General features: G+C 34.9%; 1 protein-coding gene across 1 annotated transcript in view; it reads left to right on the top strand.

Annotated features, from left to right (window-relative positions):
• Positions 1 to 18,786, top strand: part of LOC148951840 (proton channel OtopLc-like) — a 150,164-nt gene that overhangs the window by 69,382 nt on the left and 61,996 nt on the right. Inside the window, exon 3 of the mRNA XM_089088744.1 lies at positions 12,700 to 12,946. Within this exon, the coding sequence (XP_088944870.1) occupies positions 12,700 to 12,946 (247 nt within the window). The remainder of the gene's footprint in view (positions 1 to 12,699; positions 12,947 to 18,786) is intronic.

Here is an 18,786-nt window from a genome sequence, read left to right as displayed (position 1 = left end):
GTGCATCTAAATATGTAAGTCAATAAATCTATTGCCTTTTTTATCTGTGTTTATTTCATCTTATATGTCTGCATCTAGCCTAATAATAGATAATTAGTTCCTAAGTCTCCAAGGTAAACGCTCCCAAAGGAATCTGATCTCCAGATAGCTCAAGAAAGAAGAGGCCACATTTTTTCATCCCTACAAACACCAAAAGTCGTTATCGCCACAGTTTAGAAAAAGTTTCTAACCCCTGCTAGCCTATAAGAATTCATATCTCTTAAGTCAGATCTAATTGTGCCATGGAAACAAAGCTCTGAGACGTCAAAACTTATAGTTCAATAAATCTTAATTACTCTTAAAACTTACATAACAAATGGCGCGATTCGGAAATTGGAGAAAAACTTGCGAACTAAATAGGCTAAGAAACTTTGTAATTTTAATTTAATTTTTGGGAAAGACACAGACATATAGGAAAAGTGATTAGGCCAATTGCCGCTAAGCTACGATAGGAAAACCCTTATATCTCATAGGAGATAGTAGCATCCCCCAAAATAGATTAATTAAAAATAAATTTATTTTCAATTGATTCAAAAAAAAAATGGAAGAACTAAGTGAGTTATTAATAGTGCAAAAGTTAGTCGCAAAAAATATAGAGATTGCAAAATCTATACCAGAGTACAATGGTCAGTCAGATATTGACGAATTTAATATCCAACTGACCCAGTTTGTACAACTAACAAAAAAAGACGTTGGAGCATTAAAAGACATGCTCCTACTACGATTAAGAGGCCAGGCCTTAACTTTTCTAAAACAGGTCGAACATACCATAGGCAATAACGCCAACTTACGAATAAATACGGTTGATGACTTGTTAAAAGCATTCAAAGAGAGATTTATAGAAACCAGTTCAATAAATAAATTAAAACACGGAGTAGTGAACTTTGATTTTTCAGAGAATATACGAGAAAACCTGGATAACATAGGCATTTCTGTAGAAGCAAAATACGGAAGTGGTTCGGGGCAACTGTATGAAAAAGTCATACTAAATACCTTTTTTGCAAGGGCTACCCCCAAAACTATATAGAGTAGTAATATCCAAAAATATTCAGACTTTGGATCTTGCAGTTCAAGAGGTAGAGCGACTAATCGAAGTTGATAAAATGGTTGCTAATCATAGTAATGCCGAAATAAATAGCCTAGACGACTCAACCACGAACCTATTCTTCATGGGCTACCAGGCATCCTACAATTTATTTTCAAGGGATAACTCCTCTGTGGCACGAAGAAATAAAACTCCAGAAACCACTAGGCAGAAAACAGTACGTTTTCAGCCCATTAATCCTACAATAATAAGGTGCTATAATTGTAATCGTGTTGGCCACATAGCGAGAGAGTGCCACTATGTCCCCAATCCCATACCAAGAAATGCTGTCGGTAATACGCAAAATTACGGTAACCATTTGTTCAGAAAAACAAATTTTAGCACCGATCGTGCAATAGGCTATAACCAAGGGGGATTGCGCCAATCAGTACCTTATAATGCGTACCAACCAAATTTGTATAACCCTTTCCCCAACAGTCAAACTAATTACCGATTTGAAAACCCAAATACTCGGCAAGGCCAATATAATGCGAGAATGCAATATAGAAATCATGAAAATTTGCCGATGAGAAATGAAAACTTTACAAGCGAACGGCACTGGCAGTCAGCGCCAGCAAACGGCACTGACACGACACATCCACGTTACCATAATAATACATGGCGAAGACAGGCAGACGTAAATCATTTAAATATGCCTACGGAACCTAATACGTCTGAATATCTATTACAGGCACCGACACATGAAATAAATTCTCAGGGAAACGCTTCAGGCCTTCAGTAACATAAATTGGACCCAAAGGATGCCAGGAATATTTAATAGGTCCAAGACAATATTAGTGCCTTCTTGTAGTGATATTAATAAGACGTAACCTATATTGAGTGATTTTTGTGAAGAAAATGTTTATTTTAAGGTTTTGATCGACTCAGGTGCAACAATTAGTACAATAAACTCAAGCGTATTTAATATCTTGCCTCCGCACATCAAACGAAAGAGGTACCCTAATAATCCCAATTTAATAAGCGTGACAGGTCATAAATTAAATGCAAAAGGGTCAATTTGGCTAAACTTAAAAAGAGACAATAGAACATTCACGACAAATTTTATTAAATGTGATTATCTCCCATATGAAGCTACTATAGGGGCAAATTTTCTAAGGTCTAATAGAATACTATTAGACGTAGCAAATGAGAGGCTTGTCTACCCAGCTAAGGTAGGGGAAGACATTTCTACCTTAAGAAATCCTAACAGGGGTTACGACGACAACATAAAGGCAAACAGAATTTCTAGTGGTATAATGTCGAAGTATTATGAAATTCATGTCTCGCAAAGACATGGCATAATTGGAAATTTGTTCAATTACCCTGAGAGACATTGCAGAAATGAAGTAAATTTAAATAATAACAGTATTGAATCTGCGAAAATAAAAATAGGAGATATGCGACAGTACAGGTCAAACGAAATTAAGAAAATAGTGGAATTGTGGAAAAAAATAGTAAAACCCAACGTGACGCCACAAGATGCCACAATAGCGCAGCATAGCGCCAGTATGAATCTAATAAACAATGAAAATGAAGAGAAATATTACGGATTTGCGATAAGGAAAACAAAAGTCCCTCCCAAAACGATGCAAAAAATGCAAATATCACAGATGATCGAACCAGTGATTAGCAAATCAGAAATATGGTTTGCGACACCGTCTGAAATACCCGAAAATCTGTTATGCGAGGAACAGATTATATCTTATGACAAAGGGGAAGGTTTTATTTGGGTAACCAATAACCATGAAAATGATACAATTACAATTAAAAAGGGGACGTGTTTAGTTCAAGTCCAGGTTTTAACGGAAAATGATTTAAATAGATGGGAAAATTCTAAAAGAAACCTAGTTAACAGTATCAAAACTTCAAATAACGAATATCCTTTAACTAAATCACAATTTTTAAACAAATTTAATATGGATCATACTACGTATATTTAACTTAAGAAAAAATTATGTGAATTATTATGGAATTTTAAGTAAGTTTTTTCTGCATCTTAAAATGACATAGGGCTGATCCAATTCTACCAGCATTAAATTTTAACGACTGGTAATCCCGTAGCTACACAGCCATTTCGCTTGCCATATAAGCACAAAGAGTGGTTAAACAATAAAATCCATGAATTAGAAAAAAACGAAATTATACGCCCAAGTATAAGTCCGTATAGCGCACCAGTGATCTTAGTACCAAAAAAGAATGGAGATCTTAGACTCGTAGTAGATTATAGGGCTCTCAACAAACAAGTAGTTAGTGATAAATTTCCTCTACCAAGAATAGACGAAATTCTTGACTCAATTTCAAGCAAAAACTAAATTTTTACCTCTTTGGACCTTACCCAAGGCTACCACCAAGTGAAAATAGCCGAAAAGGATGTCCATAAAACTGCATTTTCAGCATCCGAATATGGTTCTTATGAATACTTAAGGGTACCATTTGGGCTTAAAACAAGTTCAAGCGCGCTATGTAGACCCCTATTGCACCTTTTAAGAGGATTAAAGAATTTAATTCATTTTGTTGAGGATATTATATGTGTGGGGGAAAACACTGAACAACACTTAGCAACGTTAGCTAAGGTTTCGAGAAGTTCAGGCAAGGCAATCTAAAATGCCGGCCTGAGAAAGTAAATTTATTTAAACCTAAAATTAAATTCTTGGAAGCATTATTAACACAGGGAGAGATATCCCCAGTCCCTGATAAAATAAAAAATCTCGAAAACTTCAAGCCCTCCAAAACTCTTTAAGAATTTAGATGAATTTTAGGCCTTACTGGCTACTTTAGAAAATTCGTACGTAATTACGCCCAAATTGTGAAACCCCTCACGGAATTAACCAAAGAAAACTCCCATAATGTCACCTGGTCCCAGGAAGCTGAAACTTCCCTAGACCGACTCAAAAAGGCGCTCACTTCTGAACAAATTTTATCACTCCCTGATTTCGAAAACGGAAAATTCATCGTTACCACGGATGCTAGCTCAAAGGGCATAGGCGCTATCCTTTCGCAAAAAAATCCCGGTAGAAGACCTTAATCCCCCCCAGAGGACGACTACAAAAATTGGAAAATTTCTTCACTACTCAAGTGAAAGTCTATCAAAGAGCGAAAATAGTTATTCCGCAATACATTTAGAAATACTATACATTATTGACCCTTTAGGCAAGTATAGGTATTGTGTAATTGGTAGAAAATTTATCCTACGATCAGACCATAAAAGCTTGCAGTACCTGCGCACATTTAAAAACCCAACGGGCATTCTAGCTAGATGGATTATGAAAATCCAAGACCTAGATTACGAATTTGAACATTTAAAGGGAAAACAAAACGTAGCTTGCGACTTTTTAAGTAGATACCCAGAAAATATTCCATCGGAAGCTGAAGAAAATGAAGTTGACGCCATAATTGCTAAGAGCAATCATGGATGTAAGAAAAACAAAGTCAAAGACGCAGTAAAAGAAAATAAGATTAACTATTATCCCTTGTCTTTGGAAAATATGAAAAGAAAGCAAAAAAAGGACGAAATATGTGTAGCACTAATTGATTATTTTGTGAATGATGATGCGTTGCCAGACAAATTTAAAACTCTTAGAAAAGAAATAGATAATTTTTACTACGACCTTGATGAAGAAATACTGTGTAGAATTGTGACTTCTGAGACAAATAGAAACCAAACTTCGATAATACCTGTGTTACCACAAAACGTAAAAGAGCATGCAATTGAATATTTTCATTGGGACACAGCTGGACACATATGATCCATGAAAAACTTCCATAAGTTAAAACAATATTAGTTCGTAGAATCTGCGCTAACAAAAATAACAGAAATTGTAAGTACATGCAAAGCATGCAACTTGAGAAAAATCCACCCCTCTTATCCAAGTCCCCCAATGGAAAGGATCCCAGTAGCGAAGTACCCCTTTGATATTATCTCATTTGACCTATACGGGACAAGTGGAGGCTTACCTGTTCCTAGCAGAGGTAATGCTTGTATTGTTTCGGTTATAGATCATTTTTCCGGATTTAGTTTTGCAAAAGCATTAAAAAATCAAGGTGCTTATGCCACAAGTAAGGCATTAGCAAAATTATTTTTACAATTTGGCATTCCAAATAGAATTTTGAGCGACAACGGGAGCAATTTTGTTGCAAAAGTAACAAAAGATTTAATGAGTTTTCTCAATATAGAGAAAATGGTGACAGCGCCGTACCATCCACAAGCTAATGGCAAAATAGAAAACAAGCATAAAATATTTTCGAACGTTCTAAGTATTTATACGAAAAACAATAGGAGCGACTGGGATAAATTCTTACCTTATTTAACCAACGTAATCAACACTGATTATTCCGAAACAACCAGAGAAAATCCTTTTTATTTAATTTTTGGTCGAGATTTTAGAATCCCGTATGATGATATTATTAAATCTCGGCATTATTATAACGACTCAAAAGATTATACACAAGAATTCACAAATAGTATGAGGAAAACTTATAAAATAGTTAGGCAAGAGTTGGAAAAATGTAAAATAAACTAAGAGCTTAGAAACCAACCCAAAGTTTAGGGGAATATAGATTTCAAAGTAGGAGACTTCGTTTACCTAAAGAACGAGGCGAAAACAGAAGGAAAAAAACTTTCCAACAAATATTTTGAACCGTAGAGAATAGTCAAAAAGTACGATAACGAATATACTTTTAAAATGGAAAACCCCGATAGTGGAAGAACTTACAAGGCGCATGTTAGCCGAATAAAAAGAGCCAAATTTCCAGAGAGATGGGTATCACATCCCTCTTCTACTGCTTCGTCAGATTCAGAAAGTGAGCCCCCTAGGTCAAGATTGGCAGAGCTAAAACCATTTAATTTCAAGCAAGACTATTTTAAGAATGACAGGGATCAGGAAAATTTTGAATAATTTTTAGCTGTGAAAACTCTAGTTATTCCAGAGAAAAAATCCCTAACACCAATAAGAATAAGAACGCCAAAAAGTCCAAAAAGTTATTCATCGGCAAGCGCAGGAGATTTAGATTATACAATATCTCCAAAAACCCAATTCTTCCCCGATAGAATTTCGACCCCATGTCCCCCCAAAAGATTTCCAGACGATATGGTTTCCCCTGCAACACCGATAGAAAGGCCCCTGTCTTTACAGGAAGAATTAAACAGAGCTGTAGAAACCCACGGTATTACTGGAAAGAAAACTCCTCCCAAAGCTTTAAATAAAACAAACCTGCGAGAAGCCATGGATTTAATAAATTTTCCCATAAAATTGAGTCAAAGTACATTGCCCAGGAATAAAACTCCAAAGGATGATCAGCAAGGTCAATATCATGATATAACTGTATCCAAGGCCAAACCTAAACAGTGGATTTCATGGAACGGAATTCTAGTGCAGAGAATGCCCCATTCTCCTGAGGACATGGTATTTAAAAACTGAAAGAAACCCACAAAAAGTCTTGATTCCTTCCAAAGCTGTCAAGGTTCTTTTAAATTTCCCACATTGAGGACTCAAGACGAGCACTTAAAGAATAAACCTTCGACTTCCAGGGGAGTAGAAATTTATGAAGAAATGGCAGGCAATACCACAAAAAGTACCACCTCTAAAAGTTCCGATTCGGATTTCTCATAAAGCAGCTCCAAAGAGTCCGACGGCGTATCAGACCAAATAGTAGCTAAAGAAATAGAGAAATCAAGGCCGAAATCAGCATCCACACACGGAAACAAATTAAATTAAAAAGTCAAGAAATTTTGAAAAAACAATACAAAAAGTTCTACCTTATTTCACTACAAAAACTGAAAAAGAAAAAACTACAAGAAACAGAGGAAAAAATAACGACACAGTGAGGTAGAACGGTTAAAAAACCTGACAAATGGAAATATCCCTAACTAATGTAAAGACAAATTTCAAAGATAACAAATTTAACACCATAATAAATTCAACAGTATGCAAGTAAAGCTAACCAAGTCAATATTAATGAAAAAAAATATATATAATACAAGTGATGTCAAAACGTCGGCGATCAGAGAGAAAGGCCCAAGGTGGGAAGCTCGTGGTCGACCGTAAGGACAAATAGTATTTTTAGGTCCTGTGTGGCACATTTTGCCTACTAGGTAGCTACCTTACGAAAAAAATAAAATTAACTATACCCCTATAAATGTGAATTAACCAGTGGGACAACCTATAATCTACCCAATCACCCGGATCAAGAAGGGAGTTTATATCATGGGGAGGGGAGGTTCGGTGACCCCTACCGACCGTATTTTCAACTTACATTCTACAAAGAAACTAGGGAAATCATCCCCTACTCAGTATTAAGTTGGGTAATCAAACCTAATTAGACGGACCACGTTTCGTGGGAATTCTGGGGGGAGGGCTCGCCAAAAGGCAACGTTTGGTTTGTTTTGACGACCTCCTCCCTCGGATTTTCTATGAAAAATCGACCCAGGTCAGAACAAAGATTGATGTCATGAAAAAAAAAACAAAAAAAACTACCAATAAAGAAGCGTCTAATTATGAGCTGATCATGATCGTGGATATGAACCGGATCACAAGGATCATGAATTCCGTTCCCTTGGATCCCTTTACATATTTATGAATGTTATCATGATTTCTCTTCCAAGAGAAATTATTGGTCCTATACCCGAACATGATCGTGGAAAGTCCTAACCTCAGCATTTCAGCTGTTCAACAGCAGCATTTCAGCAAGCTTGGAATCCTGCATCTAATTACCTTATTCGAAAAGCGAATATGAGGCACCAATGTTGACTTATAATTACGGAAAATCCAAGAGAAGAACACAGGAAAAAAAGAAGAACACCTCTGAATTTCAGCTGAGGTTAAACCCGGAACCCAACGAGAACGTCTGAGCCAAGAAATAGGGAAGACATTAGAAAACGAGTGGGTAGAGAGGTCTCTATTCGTCCTTGTTATGTCTTGTTCCCTCATTGTAGTGTCGTTTACGTAAAACCGTGTGGTTACGACGCTGCAACATGCGTTTATTATAAAGCACGGACGTGCGTGAACAATGCAGGCATGAAATAAAGTTGTAAAATTAGACCTAAAAAATTAACCACGTAGCATAAACTCTATTTCAATGATTACTTTAAATATATTGTGAAATTAACTAAGTGTTAAAAGAAGTTAAAATAAAGTGTATGTAGTAGTGTGTATTAGAAAAGTATATTAAGAGACTATACTTAAGGTTGAACAATTAATATTTTATAAGAAAAATCTATGTATTGAATCCCGTTATGGGAATAATTATAACCCAATTAATGCGTGAATTATTGTTTGTGTATTTGCTTTAAAAAACATGTGATTCTGCCGCGTTGTTTTTATTACAGGAAAGTAAATGGACACATTGGTCATTGAGTATTACAATGAGCTACCCAGTACACATACGACCCAGTAGCATCTATTTTCATCATATATCAACTAACGAAGAGTGCTCACCATAACCCCAGGCAACTTTCATCCCAACTTCGTCTACGAGAACAACAGTTACCCTCGATCGTTGTTTCTTCGACCATGAACCATATTACGTATCAGGTCTGAACATCAGTATCAAGTGCTTTAACGAACTATATAATCACATAAATGCTGAGAAACCCATCGGTCAGTACAAGATATAAATACATAGATATCGCCTTTGATACTCATTATAGACCCCAGAATAATTTGAAAGTATAGTGATAATACTTGAAGCTAAACGATATTTAACGATATTTGAAGTTAAATGATACTTAAAGACATTTGAAGATATTTGAAGCTGAAATAAAGACAATTTGAAGTTTAAATCTGAGAACCCCATCGATCAGCACACGATAAACGATATTTAACGATATTTGAAGTTAAATGATACTTAAAGACATTTGAAGATATTTGATGCTGAAGTTAGAGACGATTTGAAGTTTATTTCTGAGAACCCCATCGATCAGCACACGGTAAACGATATTTGAAGTTAAATAATATTTGAAGATGTTTGAAGTTGAACTTAAAGACAATATATTAAAAGAGTCACCATAGTATGACGACAACCCGTTTCAAAAGGCCCAAATGAACAATTTTACGCGAGAATACATTCTCTATGTGCCTCAAAAAATCCTAAAAATGATATGCTGAGAAGAAAAACACCAACACCTATAGTGGGAAGCATCATTTCCTAATTGACTATTAGAACGATATTTAACGGTCATTTCCCAGTTGACTATTAGGGAAAACTTGTCGTGTAAAGACAACTAGACTCGAACTGTTCCATGAAGAAACCATAAAGTAAATGCTTCAAAATTTTTGCCAAGACAAAAAGAGTGAAGGACAATAATTTACAACAGAAGGGTGTAGTACACTAAGGACACGAAGGTGATGAATAGATGTGAATCTACATGTGTTACTTCCTAATAACTTTGACAATTCAAAAATCCTAATAGTGAAAGTGTTATAATGTTATCAGTGAATATGATCAACCCAATATTGTATGTCATAAATCATTCATGTATGTATTACAAGTAGAATTAGGTGTAATATTATAATGTTATTTATTTAACGTAGTGTAGAAAGTATGTAGTATGTCATATATACAGCAAAATAAAAAAAAAAAATGATTTAAAAGTATAATAGCCCCAACTTTGTTGGAAATGTAAAAGTAATCAGTGTCAGATATAGAAAAAAAAATCCTTAGTATAGTAGCTAACCTAGAACCATAAATAATCTTAGTCCGGTAGATGAATTTTAGATAGGGATGTAGAATAAAATAAGAAAAATAATGGAGAAAATGTTTAGTACTCCTAATGAGCAGTTACTAATGACAGGGCGTCATTAAGTGATGGGACGAGTGATGTGTATCATGAGATATTTAAAATACAGGAGTCTTTCCTTCTAAAGATGATTCGGGCAGAAATTAAATGTCCCCTAATTGAGTTCAAATACCGCTTCCAAGAGTCTAAATTCTTAATAAGCAAAAAGAGAAATTTCATTTCTAGCTTCAGTCAAACAACGACGCTAGTCGTTCGAATTTCGCTAAGATAATTAGTAGCAAAAAAAATGCTATGCACAATATTTCTAAGGAAGTTTAAATGGCAAAAAAACCGTGTGAATGCTCGAATCATCAAAAATACTTAAAAGAATTCATTGGACGAAAGATTTACATCCTTAGTCCTCTTGGGCCAATGGCGAGCAGTCCTTACAGCGCAGGACGAAAGAACTGCGTTTGGTAGTGGGGTAGATGTGCTTTTTGAGATTATTTAGTAAGTCAGATTTAAAAGGAATCTTAAGTCAGGTCTAAAAAGATTAGTACATCAGACCTAGAGAGATTCAGACGAAATTATTATATTTTGGTCACCGTTATTGTCATTGAAGTGACCCGTTGCTGTGCATCTAAATATGTAAGTCAATAAATCTATTGCCTTTTTTATCTGTGTTTATTTCATCTTATATGTCTGCATCTAGCCTAATAATGGATAATTAGTTCCTAAGTCTCCAAGGTGAATGCTCCCAAAGGAATCTGATCTCCAGATAGCTCAAGAGAGAAGAGGCCGCATTTTTTCGTCCCTACAAACACCAAAAGTCGTTATTGCCACAGCTTAGAAAAATGTTTCTAACCCCTGCTAGCCTATAAGAATTCGTATCTCTTAAATCAGATCTAATTGTGCCATGGAAACAAAGCTCTGAGAGGTCAAAACTTATAGTTCAATAAATCTTAATTACTCTTAAAACTTACATAACAGCATCACTTAGCATGATAGAATCTCCAATATAAAGATTCTCCGTAATCACAAGATCGGAGTAACCATCCTCTATAGAATAAAACTGCAGCCGCTCAGATGGCTAGGACACATACAGCGTATGGAAAGCAGTCGTCTCCCGATGATAGGCTTTGGAGGCCGGGCACTTGGTTCTCGGCCTAGAGGGTGTCCCAAAAGTAGATGGAAGATTAATCTCTTGTTGCTCAACTTGCCACTCCTTCTCCGCCTGGCAGAGTATAGAAGTTCATACAGGAGTTAGATTAATAGACTGGTGAAAGAAGAGGCCCCAAAACAATTTTCAATGACGGCTGGGACTTAAGTCAAGTAAGTCATTGAGGGGTCGGGAAGACTCCTTAGGTTACATACGGAGCACATTGAAAATTGCTTGGTATTGTTAAGGCTAATTCTTAAGTAAATTTGTTTATATTTATTCGACCATTATTAACTAAGTATTTTTAATTTTTCTTTTTGGATTGTCCCAGTGGCTTTTTTATAATACATATTATGTGCTTACCTGCTACAAGACTGAAGAATCGGGGGAATTCCCCAGGAAGAATTCCAGCAGGATTCCAAAAATTTATTTTGCGTTTCAGATCCCTCTTAAAAGTGTTGAAGTTTTTTTTGGGATAATATTATTTTTGAAGTCTTCTTAGCCAAAAAATAAACTTTACCGTAAAGACCCAGGCAGTTGGGATGAAAATCCCCTTCGTATTTAAATTATATAGAATATGATATTAAAACAAACAGAAAATAAATAAAACAAGAAGCCTTTTTAAATGAGCTTAAAGAGGAACATCAAGATTCGAAAAGAACAGAAATTACTATCTATGTCAGGGGGTTTGCCGCCCTTTCATCCTATGGTTTTTATGATAAGGCTTCAATAGTGGACAGAACAGAAATTATTCCGTATGTGGGGATGGCTGCCCCTCCCCTTAATATCCCACTTTATGCGCTAATGTTTGGCTTTTTGCCCCCAGTGCTTTAAGAACAACTACTCAAGCAAGGGCGTCTGGAACATAATAAACCGTATTTTTCATAATGCCTCAAGGATGGAAGAGCTTGTTGAAGGGCATTTTCTTAAAATATAATTATTTTTTATTTAAATATATTTAAAGGCATTGGCTAATTAATTATTTGCAAATAGCCATCAACTACATTTATTGTGTTCATGAATGCTTTCAGTACAGCACTCTAAAACTTCAGCGTAAAGAGCGGGGATTAAGGGAGGATAGCATACCCTTCACGTGTGAAATAAATCCTATTCAGTTAAGTACTGACTGAACTTTAACGTACAAGGTAGGGGGTTGAAGGGGCGGCCGATCCCTCATATATATAATAATTTGTCTTCGTTTTAAGTTCTAATAGCCCCCTTTATTTTCTTTTGAGATTTTGTTTCTTCTTATTTGATATATAAGAAGCCATACCTGTCTTATACCTAAAAGTAAGGAGTCATTGAAAATAAAATGATGGAAAAAGAAAGACAAAGCATGCTTATCTATCTCAAAATAAAAATTTTTTGATAATAATGGTCCAAATTTGAGACTAGGGGCCACGTTTCTGAGAATAGTGGCTCCAGTATCATTTTGTTGAGGCCATTGGTCCGAAATAGCAAAGTTTGTCATCTTTCAAATCACACAATATCTTAAAAACTGCTGCGCAGCGTCCCGTTTGCGCTGCTGTTTTCCTATTTTGAAACTGCTTTGATATTTTCGGCTCTACCGTATCCTCTTGTTACTATACTGTTTGGCATTTAAATTTAAAAACTATCGTACACGGCCATGAATATTTTGTTTCTTAATGCGCAAATAAATAATTGCATTGAACAAATAAATAATTAGAAAACTATTTGTTTCAGCTAATAACCCGACTTCAACTTCTGATGAAAGTGAATCCTCCTTTGGTGTACCAGCAAGAAAAAAAGTACCCACTCGGCCAGATTGCATCCACACAATCTCCAGAAGCTTTCACAAAAACCCTGCACAATATAAAAAGAACCCCTTGTTAAAAGAACAGCCAAAGGGCACGCAGTCAGCGATAAGTTGGAGTCTTGCCAAGGATGCCAAAATCGCCTCCAGTTCTGCAGAAAAGACAAGAATTTTCAGGTTATTTGAATTTTTCTGTCCAAGTATTGTGTGTATTATCAGAATTTGTAGAACCCTTACAAGCAAGTATGCAAGAATATGTTTGGCCAGTTTGGGGAATAAAAAAAAAAAAAAAAGGCAATAACTGTTAAATTGTGTGAAAATACAGAAAATTAGTGAAAACCGAAAATATCTTTTAGGCTTACTCTTTTCTTTGATGGGGGGGGGGGGGTAACCATAAAGCCATCGAATAGGATCAGGATATGAATTCCTAGTTTCTGACAGTTTTAAAAGCTGATTTGAATTCTGAATAAACTGTGTTAAATTACTATCTAATTGAAGACGTCCTTCAGAATATTGTATTATAACAATTAGCTCTATAGTAGCTCTATACGGCTTCTACATTAAATGAATTAAAAAAAAGTTTTCAAAGGAAAATTAAAGATCAATATTAAAACTTTTCTTATAAGTATTTAAAAAAAACTTACTACTGCATAAAAGTATTTTGGTACTTGTGCATTATACGTTACCCACAAAAGAAGTCAAGTTTGGCTAATGCTAATGAAATCTAATACAATAGAATGATATATAACAGTTTAGAAACAAATTTGGGATATTTTCACATTAAGGGGGGGGGGGTAAAGCATAACATATATTAAATACCTAACCTAACCTAAGTACCTTTCTTCTCCTCCTTAAACCCCAAAAAAACAACAGTTTGAATATTGTAAACGCAATTAGCAATCACGCTTTGCCATCCATTTATCTCTTGCAAATACCCGTTTGACGGGTTTCTATTAGTAGTTCCTTGTACATTATATAGCGGTGGGTACCATAAAATGTACAAGTACCAGTATTTCTTATAGCCCTTACAGAAACTACATGTTTTATGTGTTTGTTTTTTCAAGCTTTAGTGAAACCAATCTCTACTTTTTTAGCTCCTGTTATAAATTTGAAAGTTCTGTTTTCAGCAGTAAAAAAAATCGGATAAATTCAATAGAACATTAAAATTTTTGCAAAAGATTCCAATTTATGGAAATTGCAAATTGCAAAAGATTCCAATTTATGAAATCTGCAAATTGCAAAAGATTCCAGAAATTTACAAAAGATTGGAATTTGTAAAAAATTTAGGAAACCAGTACCCTGAAAATTTTCAGGTAAGTTCATTAGCTGTTTTTGCAGCAATATTTTCAGGTAGAACTTCTAATATTCTAATGTTAAATACTTAGGTGGACCCTGTTTTTGTTCAAGGAGTACCAATTCCTACCACAAAGAGTGGGAGAGGGGACTTCCTTTACAAGCTTAAGGCAATATCTTTTCGCATCAGTCATAGCCACCATTTAAGTGTAATATTTTCTATATAAAAAGACTACGGTCTTATATAGTACACAAACATATACCAACAATTTACATGTTATCCCATTAATAATATTACCATATTACTGATATTTTACAACGCGCAAATACCTTCTTTAACCTCCTTTAACTCCTTTAACTCCTTTACCGCCTTTACCGAAATAATTCAAATACCTCCTTTAACTCCTTTACAACGCGCAAAATCTCTCCTTTAACCCCCTTAAAATAATTTTGAATGTCCTAAATCACACTCTTTGGGGGAGAGTGTAAATAGGGGGAGTTTGAATAAATTGGGATTGAGAAGGAGCGTGCGTAGCTGTGATGACCTCAGGTGGCTTGGTCCTGCATGGACTTCTTGTTAGTGGAGTAGTAGTATTAGTAGTAGTAAATCATGCTCTTTGAAAATTTGTCATGAATTTGGTAGCTCAACCAGATTGACCTATTCATCCAGGAAAAGTACGATTCTTTAAGATTTTTATTTTAGTTGTTTCAAAATTTTAAAAAAGTTTCAGGATTATATAACATTTGTAAGTGTTGCCACGCTAAACCATTACAACAAACAAGCAAAAGTAATTAATAAGATTTGACATCGATTTTTGTCCTTAAAGATGCCCAATAATTATCTTTAATTAGGGTGAAGTCCCTTATATATCCCTACTTCACAGAGTTAATGTGATTACTCTTAAGAAATGAGGATCAAAATTTCCTCATGCCAATAGTACTCTCCATAAACTCCTGACAAATTCAGTTTTACACAGTCATTTCTCCCCATTGGATCTTGCCTCCCCCGTTCTACTAAAAAAAAAAATCCCTTTTTGTCGAAATAAAGTTTACCACAGATGGATTACAAAAGAAAAGTTTTTCTACTATATATTTGATACGTTGAAAAAGTGGATCTCCTTTCCCTCTCCCCCTCCTCTTTTCCTCATTTTTTTTGTGAAAAGGGAGAGGGGTTTCACCATTCTATTGATATTATATTCGTAGCCTTCAGTTTGATAATTCTATGTACTCCATCTATTGTTTTTAATTAGTATTTAAGGTTCTTTCGATGTGTTTTGTAGATCCTGTTTCTTTTTTTTTATTTGGGTATAAAAACAGAATCAAATTCAGCTTTTTCTGAGCTAGCAAAAGACTCTTGGAAAAACAATTTTATCTCTATTTATTAACAAAAAAAAATCAGACAACAAATCTATTGCAGTAATCCCCAAAAAGGCTTCATGAGGAGGGAGATACATACTTCCCTCCTCCTTTAAAGGAGGAGGGAAATACACATGTTTTTTAAGCATTGATCTATAAGAAAAAACGGGTATAGTTTAAATAAAACAATGAAAAAACAACAACAAACTTTAAATCATAAAGTTTTGGATTTTTAAATGTTTTTTTTTATTTTAAATTTTTTTATAACTGTTTTATTTAAATATCTTTTCTCTCTCTGAAATTCTGTAAATGATAGAGAAAGTATGGGAAAGATTTTAGTATATTATAAGAATTTATTCTGACGTCTCATTAAAAGCTAAGCCAGCTCCAATAGAAGCCAAGCAATATTTGACAAGAATACTTTAAATTAAAATAATAGAGAAAAATCTTTAATAATAAGTAACAAAATCACGCTAAAACCAAAAAATATTCTCAGAACCTGTCAGCCAATAGATTGAAAAGCTAAATTTAGTAGAATAGATTTCTATCATTTTTCTTGGCAGTTTTTTTCCGCTTCAGGAGTAATAGCACCATTTGCACAATTAGTTGAGAATTGAGAATCATCTACTTTTTAAACTTAGATTTCTGCTAAAAGAAATGTGATGCTGTAACACATTTATTTTGTTGTGTTATTATACATAGTAATGATTTTTTTTTTTTACTAAAGATTGCAGTACATTCACAACATTTTGAGGACAGCAGTAGGATTATTCACAAATTATTCACAAATACTTCAACTACAATTCTTTTAAATCAAAAGTGAATCAAAAATAAGTATAAAGCAGTTCGTCTATAAGACTGTTCAGAACTACAATATGGAAGGTTGTTTTGGTGGTCCTGTCTTTGTATTAACCTGGAACCTTAAGACATCTTTTTTAAAAGTCGTTTCACCAGTTCAAACATGAATTCAGGTCTTTCATCAGATTCTCCCCGTCACTTTTTCTAGAATTTAATAAAAAACAAGTTTTTAAACTCAAAGTAAGGAGCATCATTAAAACTTGAAAGGAACAGAAACTAATACGAATATGAGGGGGTCACCTCCTCGTCAATACCTCGCTCTTTACGCTAAATTTCAAATTTTGTCCCAATTGTTTAAGATTTAAATTAAAAAGAAAGTTTTTTTTAACTGAAAATAAGGAGCGACATTAAAACTTAAAACGAACAGAAATTATTCCGTACATGAAAGGGGCTTTCCCCTCCCCAACGCCTCGCTCTTTACGCTAAAGTTTTTTATTGTTTTAAAATGCACAGTTGTGAGAAAGAGTCAAACTTTAGCGTAAAGAGTGAGGCGTTGAGGAGGGGAAATGCCCTTTCATATACGTAATAACTTCTTTTCGTTTTAAGTTTTAATGTCGCTTCTTACTTTCAGTTAAAAAAAGACTTTTTTTTATTTAATTTCTGAACATTTTTCAACTAACGTAGGTCTAAATTTGGCTACCGTAGATGATAAATTAAAAAAAAATAATATTAATTTTGGCAGATTTATTTAGTATTCCTCAATTATTTACGCTAAAGCTGTTAGCACTTTTAAAAAAGCTTCCTATTTTAATTAAACGGCCCCCGTGTTTCAGTAGCCGCTCTTAAAAAAATTGGGACAAACAGTCAAACTTTAGCGTAAAGAAAAAGATATTAAGGAGGGGGCAACCATTTCACATATGGAATAATCTCTGTTCGTTTTGAGTTTTGATGTTGCTCCTTACTTATAGTTGAAAATTTAATTTTTGTTTTAGTTTAATTTCTGATCGTTTATCAGATAATGCCGGTAAATCTGGTTCATTCTTAATGAAACATACCCCTCCTCCTCACGGAAATCTCCTCCGTGGAAATTTCATCCAGTGTAAAGTGTCCCCTTTCAAATTCCGTCCAGACAGTTCCATCTTCGCGGAAAGTCCCCCTCCCCGTAAAATTGCTTGCAGACTATTCAGCCTGAAATATTCTCTTTATCATTCTCTCACTTGATTAAGGCTATAATCTCTTATCGGTTTCTAGAACACTCCAGAAATGCCCCCTTCCGTGGAAATTATTTTCCGAAAATCAAAACATGCTGAAAATAGCCCCGGATAATTCCCTCGGAACTTCTTCACATGAAAAATTTGGCAAAGAGAATGTAAGACAATTAAAAGAATTTCCTACAGTAATTCTGGCAAATCCCGCCAGTTGAACATTTCCCCTGGAAAATTCACCCCCCAAAAATTTCGCTCCCCAAGGAATATTCTCCCTATAGAAATCTACCGCAAGCACCAGCCCCCCGAAAAGTATCCGTATGCTTCCCAATAACAAATGCTATGCGTAAACAATGCACAAATTTAATAACTTGCACGCCTCTCCCCACGGACTGTGGTGGGGGGGGGGGGTCATTTTACACCTAAAGGCATAATTATTTGATCTTTCAACTATATTGAACAAAATGGCTTTCTAAAAATTTGATCAGATAACTTTGGGGTAAAAAGGGCGTGGGAGGGGTCCAATTACCCTCCAATCTTTTTGGTCACTTAAAAGGCCACTAGAACTTTTAATTTCGGTTCAAATGCAATATCACCCTTAGGAGAAAACAAACAAAAAACTAAACACGCTTCCGTGATATGTCTTCTGGCAAAAATAGCAAAATTCCTCATTTTTGTATATAGGAGCTTGAAACTTCTACAGTAGGATTCTCTGGTACATTGAATATAAAGGCGCAATTTTCATTACAATTTGGATTTTAGGGGGTATCCTTGGAATTGTGCCAATCTTCTCAGGCTCGTAACTTTTGATGGGTAACCATAAACCTAATTAATCTTATATATTTAGAATGAGCATAAAAATTTGATTCTTTGATGTATCTACTGAGATTACAATTCTTTTTTTTTTTAGTTTCGGTTACTATTGAGCCGAGTCGCTCCATTCTTACAGTTCATAAGCACAAACTGTTTGATGTATCCTGAATCACAAAGATCTTTCAATTAAAATAAATAGCTCTTTTAAAATCACTAAAAAAAACTTTAGCGTAAACAGTGAGGTATTGACGAGGGGGCGACCCCCCTAATATACGTAATAATTTCTGTTTCTTTTAAGTTTTAATGTTGTTCCTTACTTTCATTTGAAGAAACTTGCTTTTTTTTTCTGATCGTCTTTTGAATAATGCTGGGAAATCCGGCTCCCTTCCATGGAAAATTCCCTTCCCCCATGAAAAGTTGCTGTGTGTAAAGGTTCTCCACCGTAGCCACTCCCTCCGCCAGAATATTCCACCTCAAGAAATTTCTGTATACATCCCAATACTACATGTAAATATAGCCCTTATCCCGGGGACTGGGGGGGGGGGTCAAGTC

Source organism: Artemia sp. Qi Xiang Cuo, chromosome 5, assembly GCF_049724085.1.
Source record: "Artemia sp. Qi Xiang Cuo chromosome 5, ASM4972408v1, whole genome shotgun sequence".
NCBI lineage: Eukaryota > Metazoa > Arthropoda > Branchiopoda > Anostraca > Artemiidae > Artemia > Artemia sp. Qi Xiang Cuo.
This window is presented reverse-complemented; position numbering and strand designations above follow the sequence as displayed.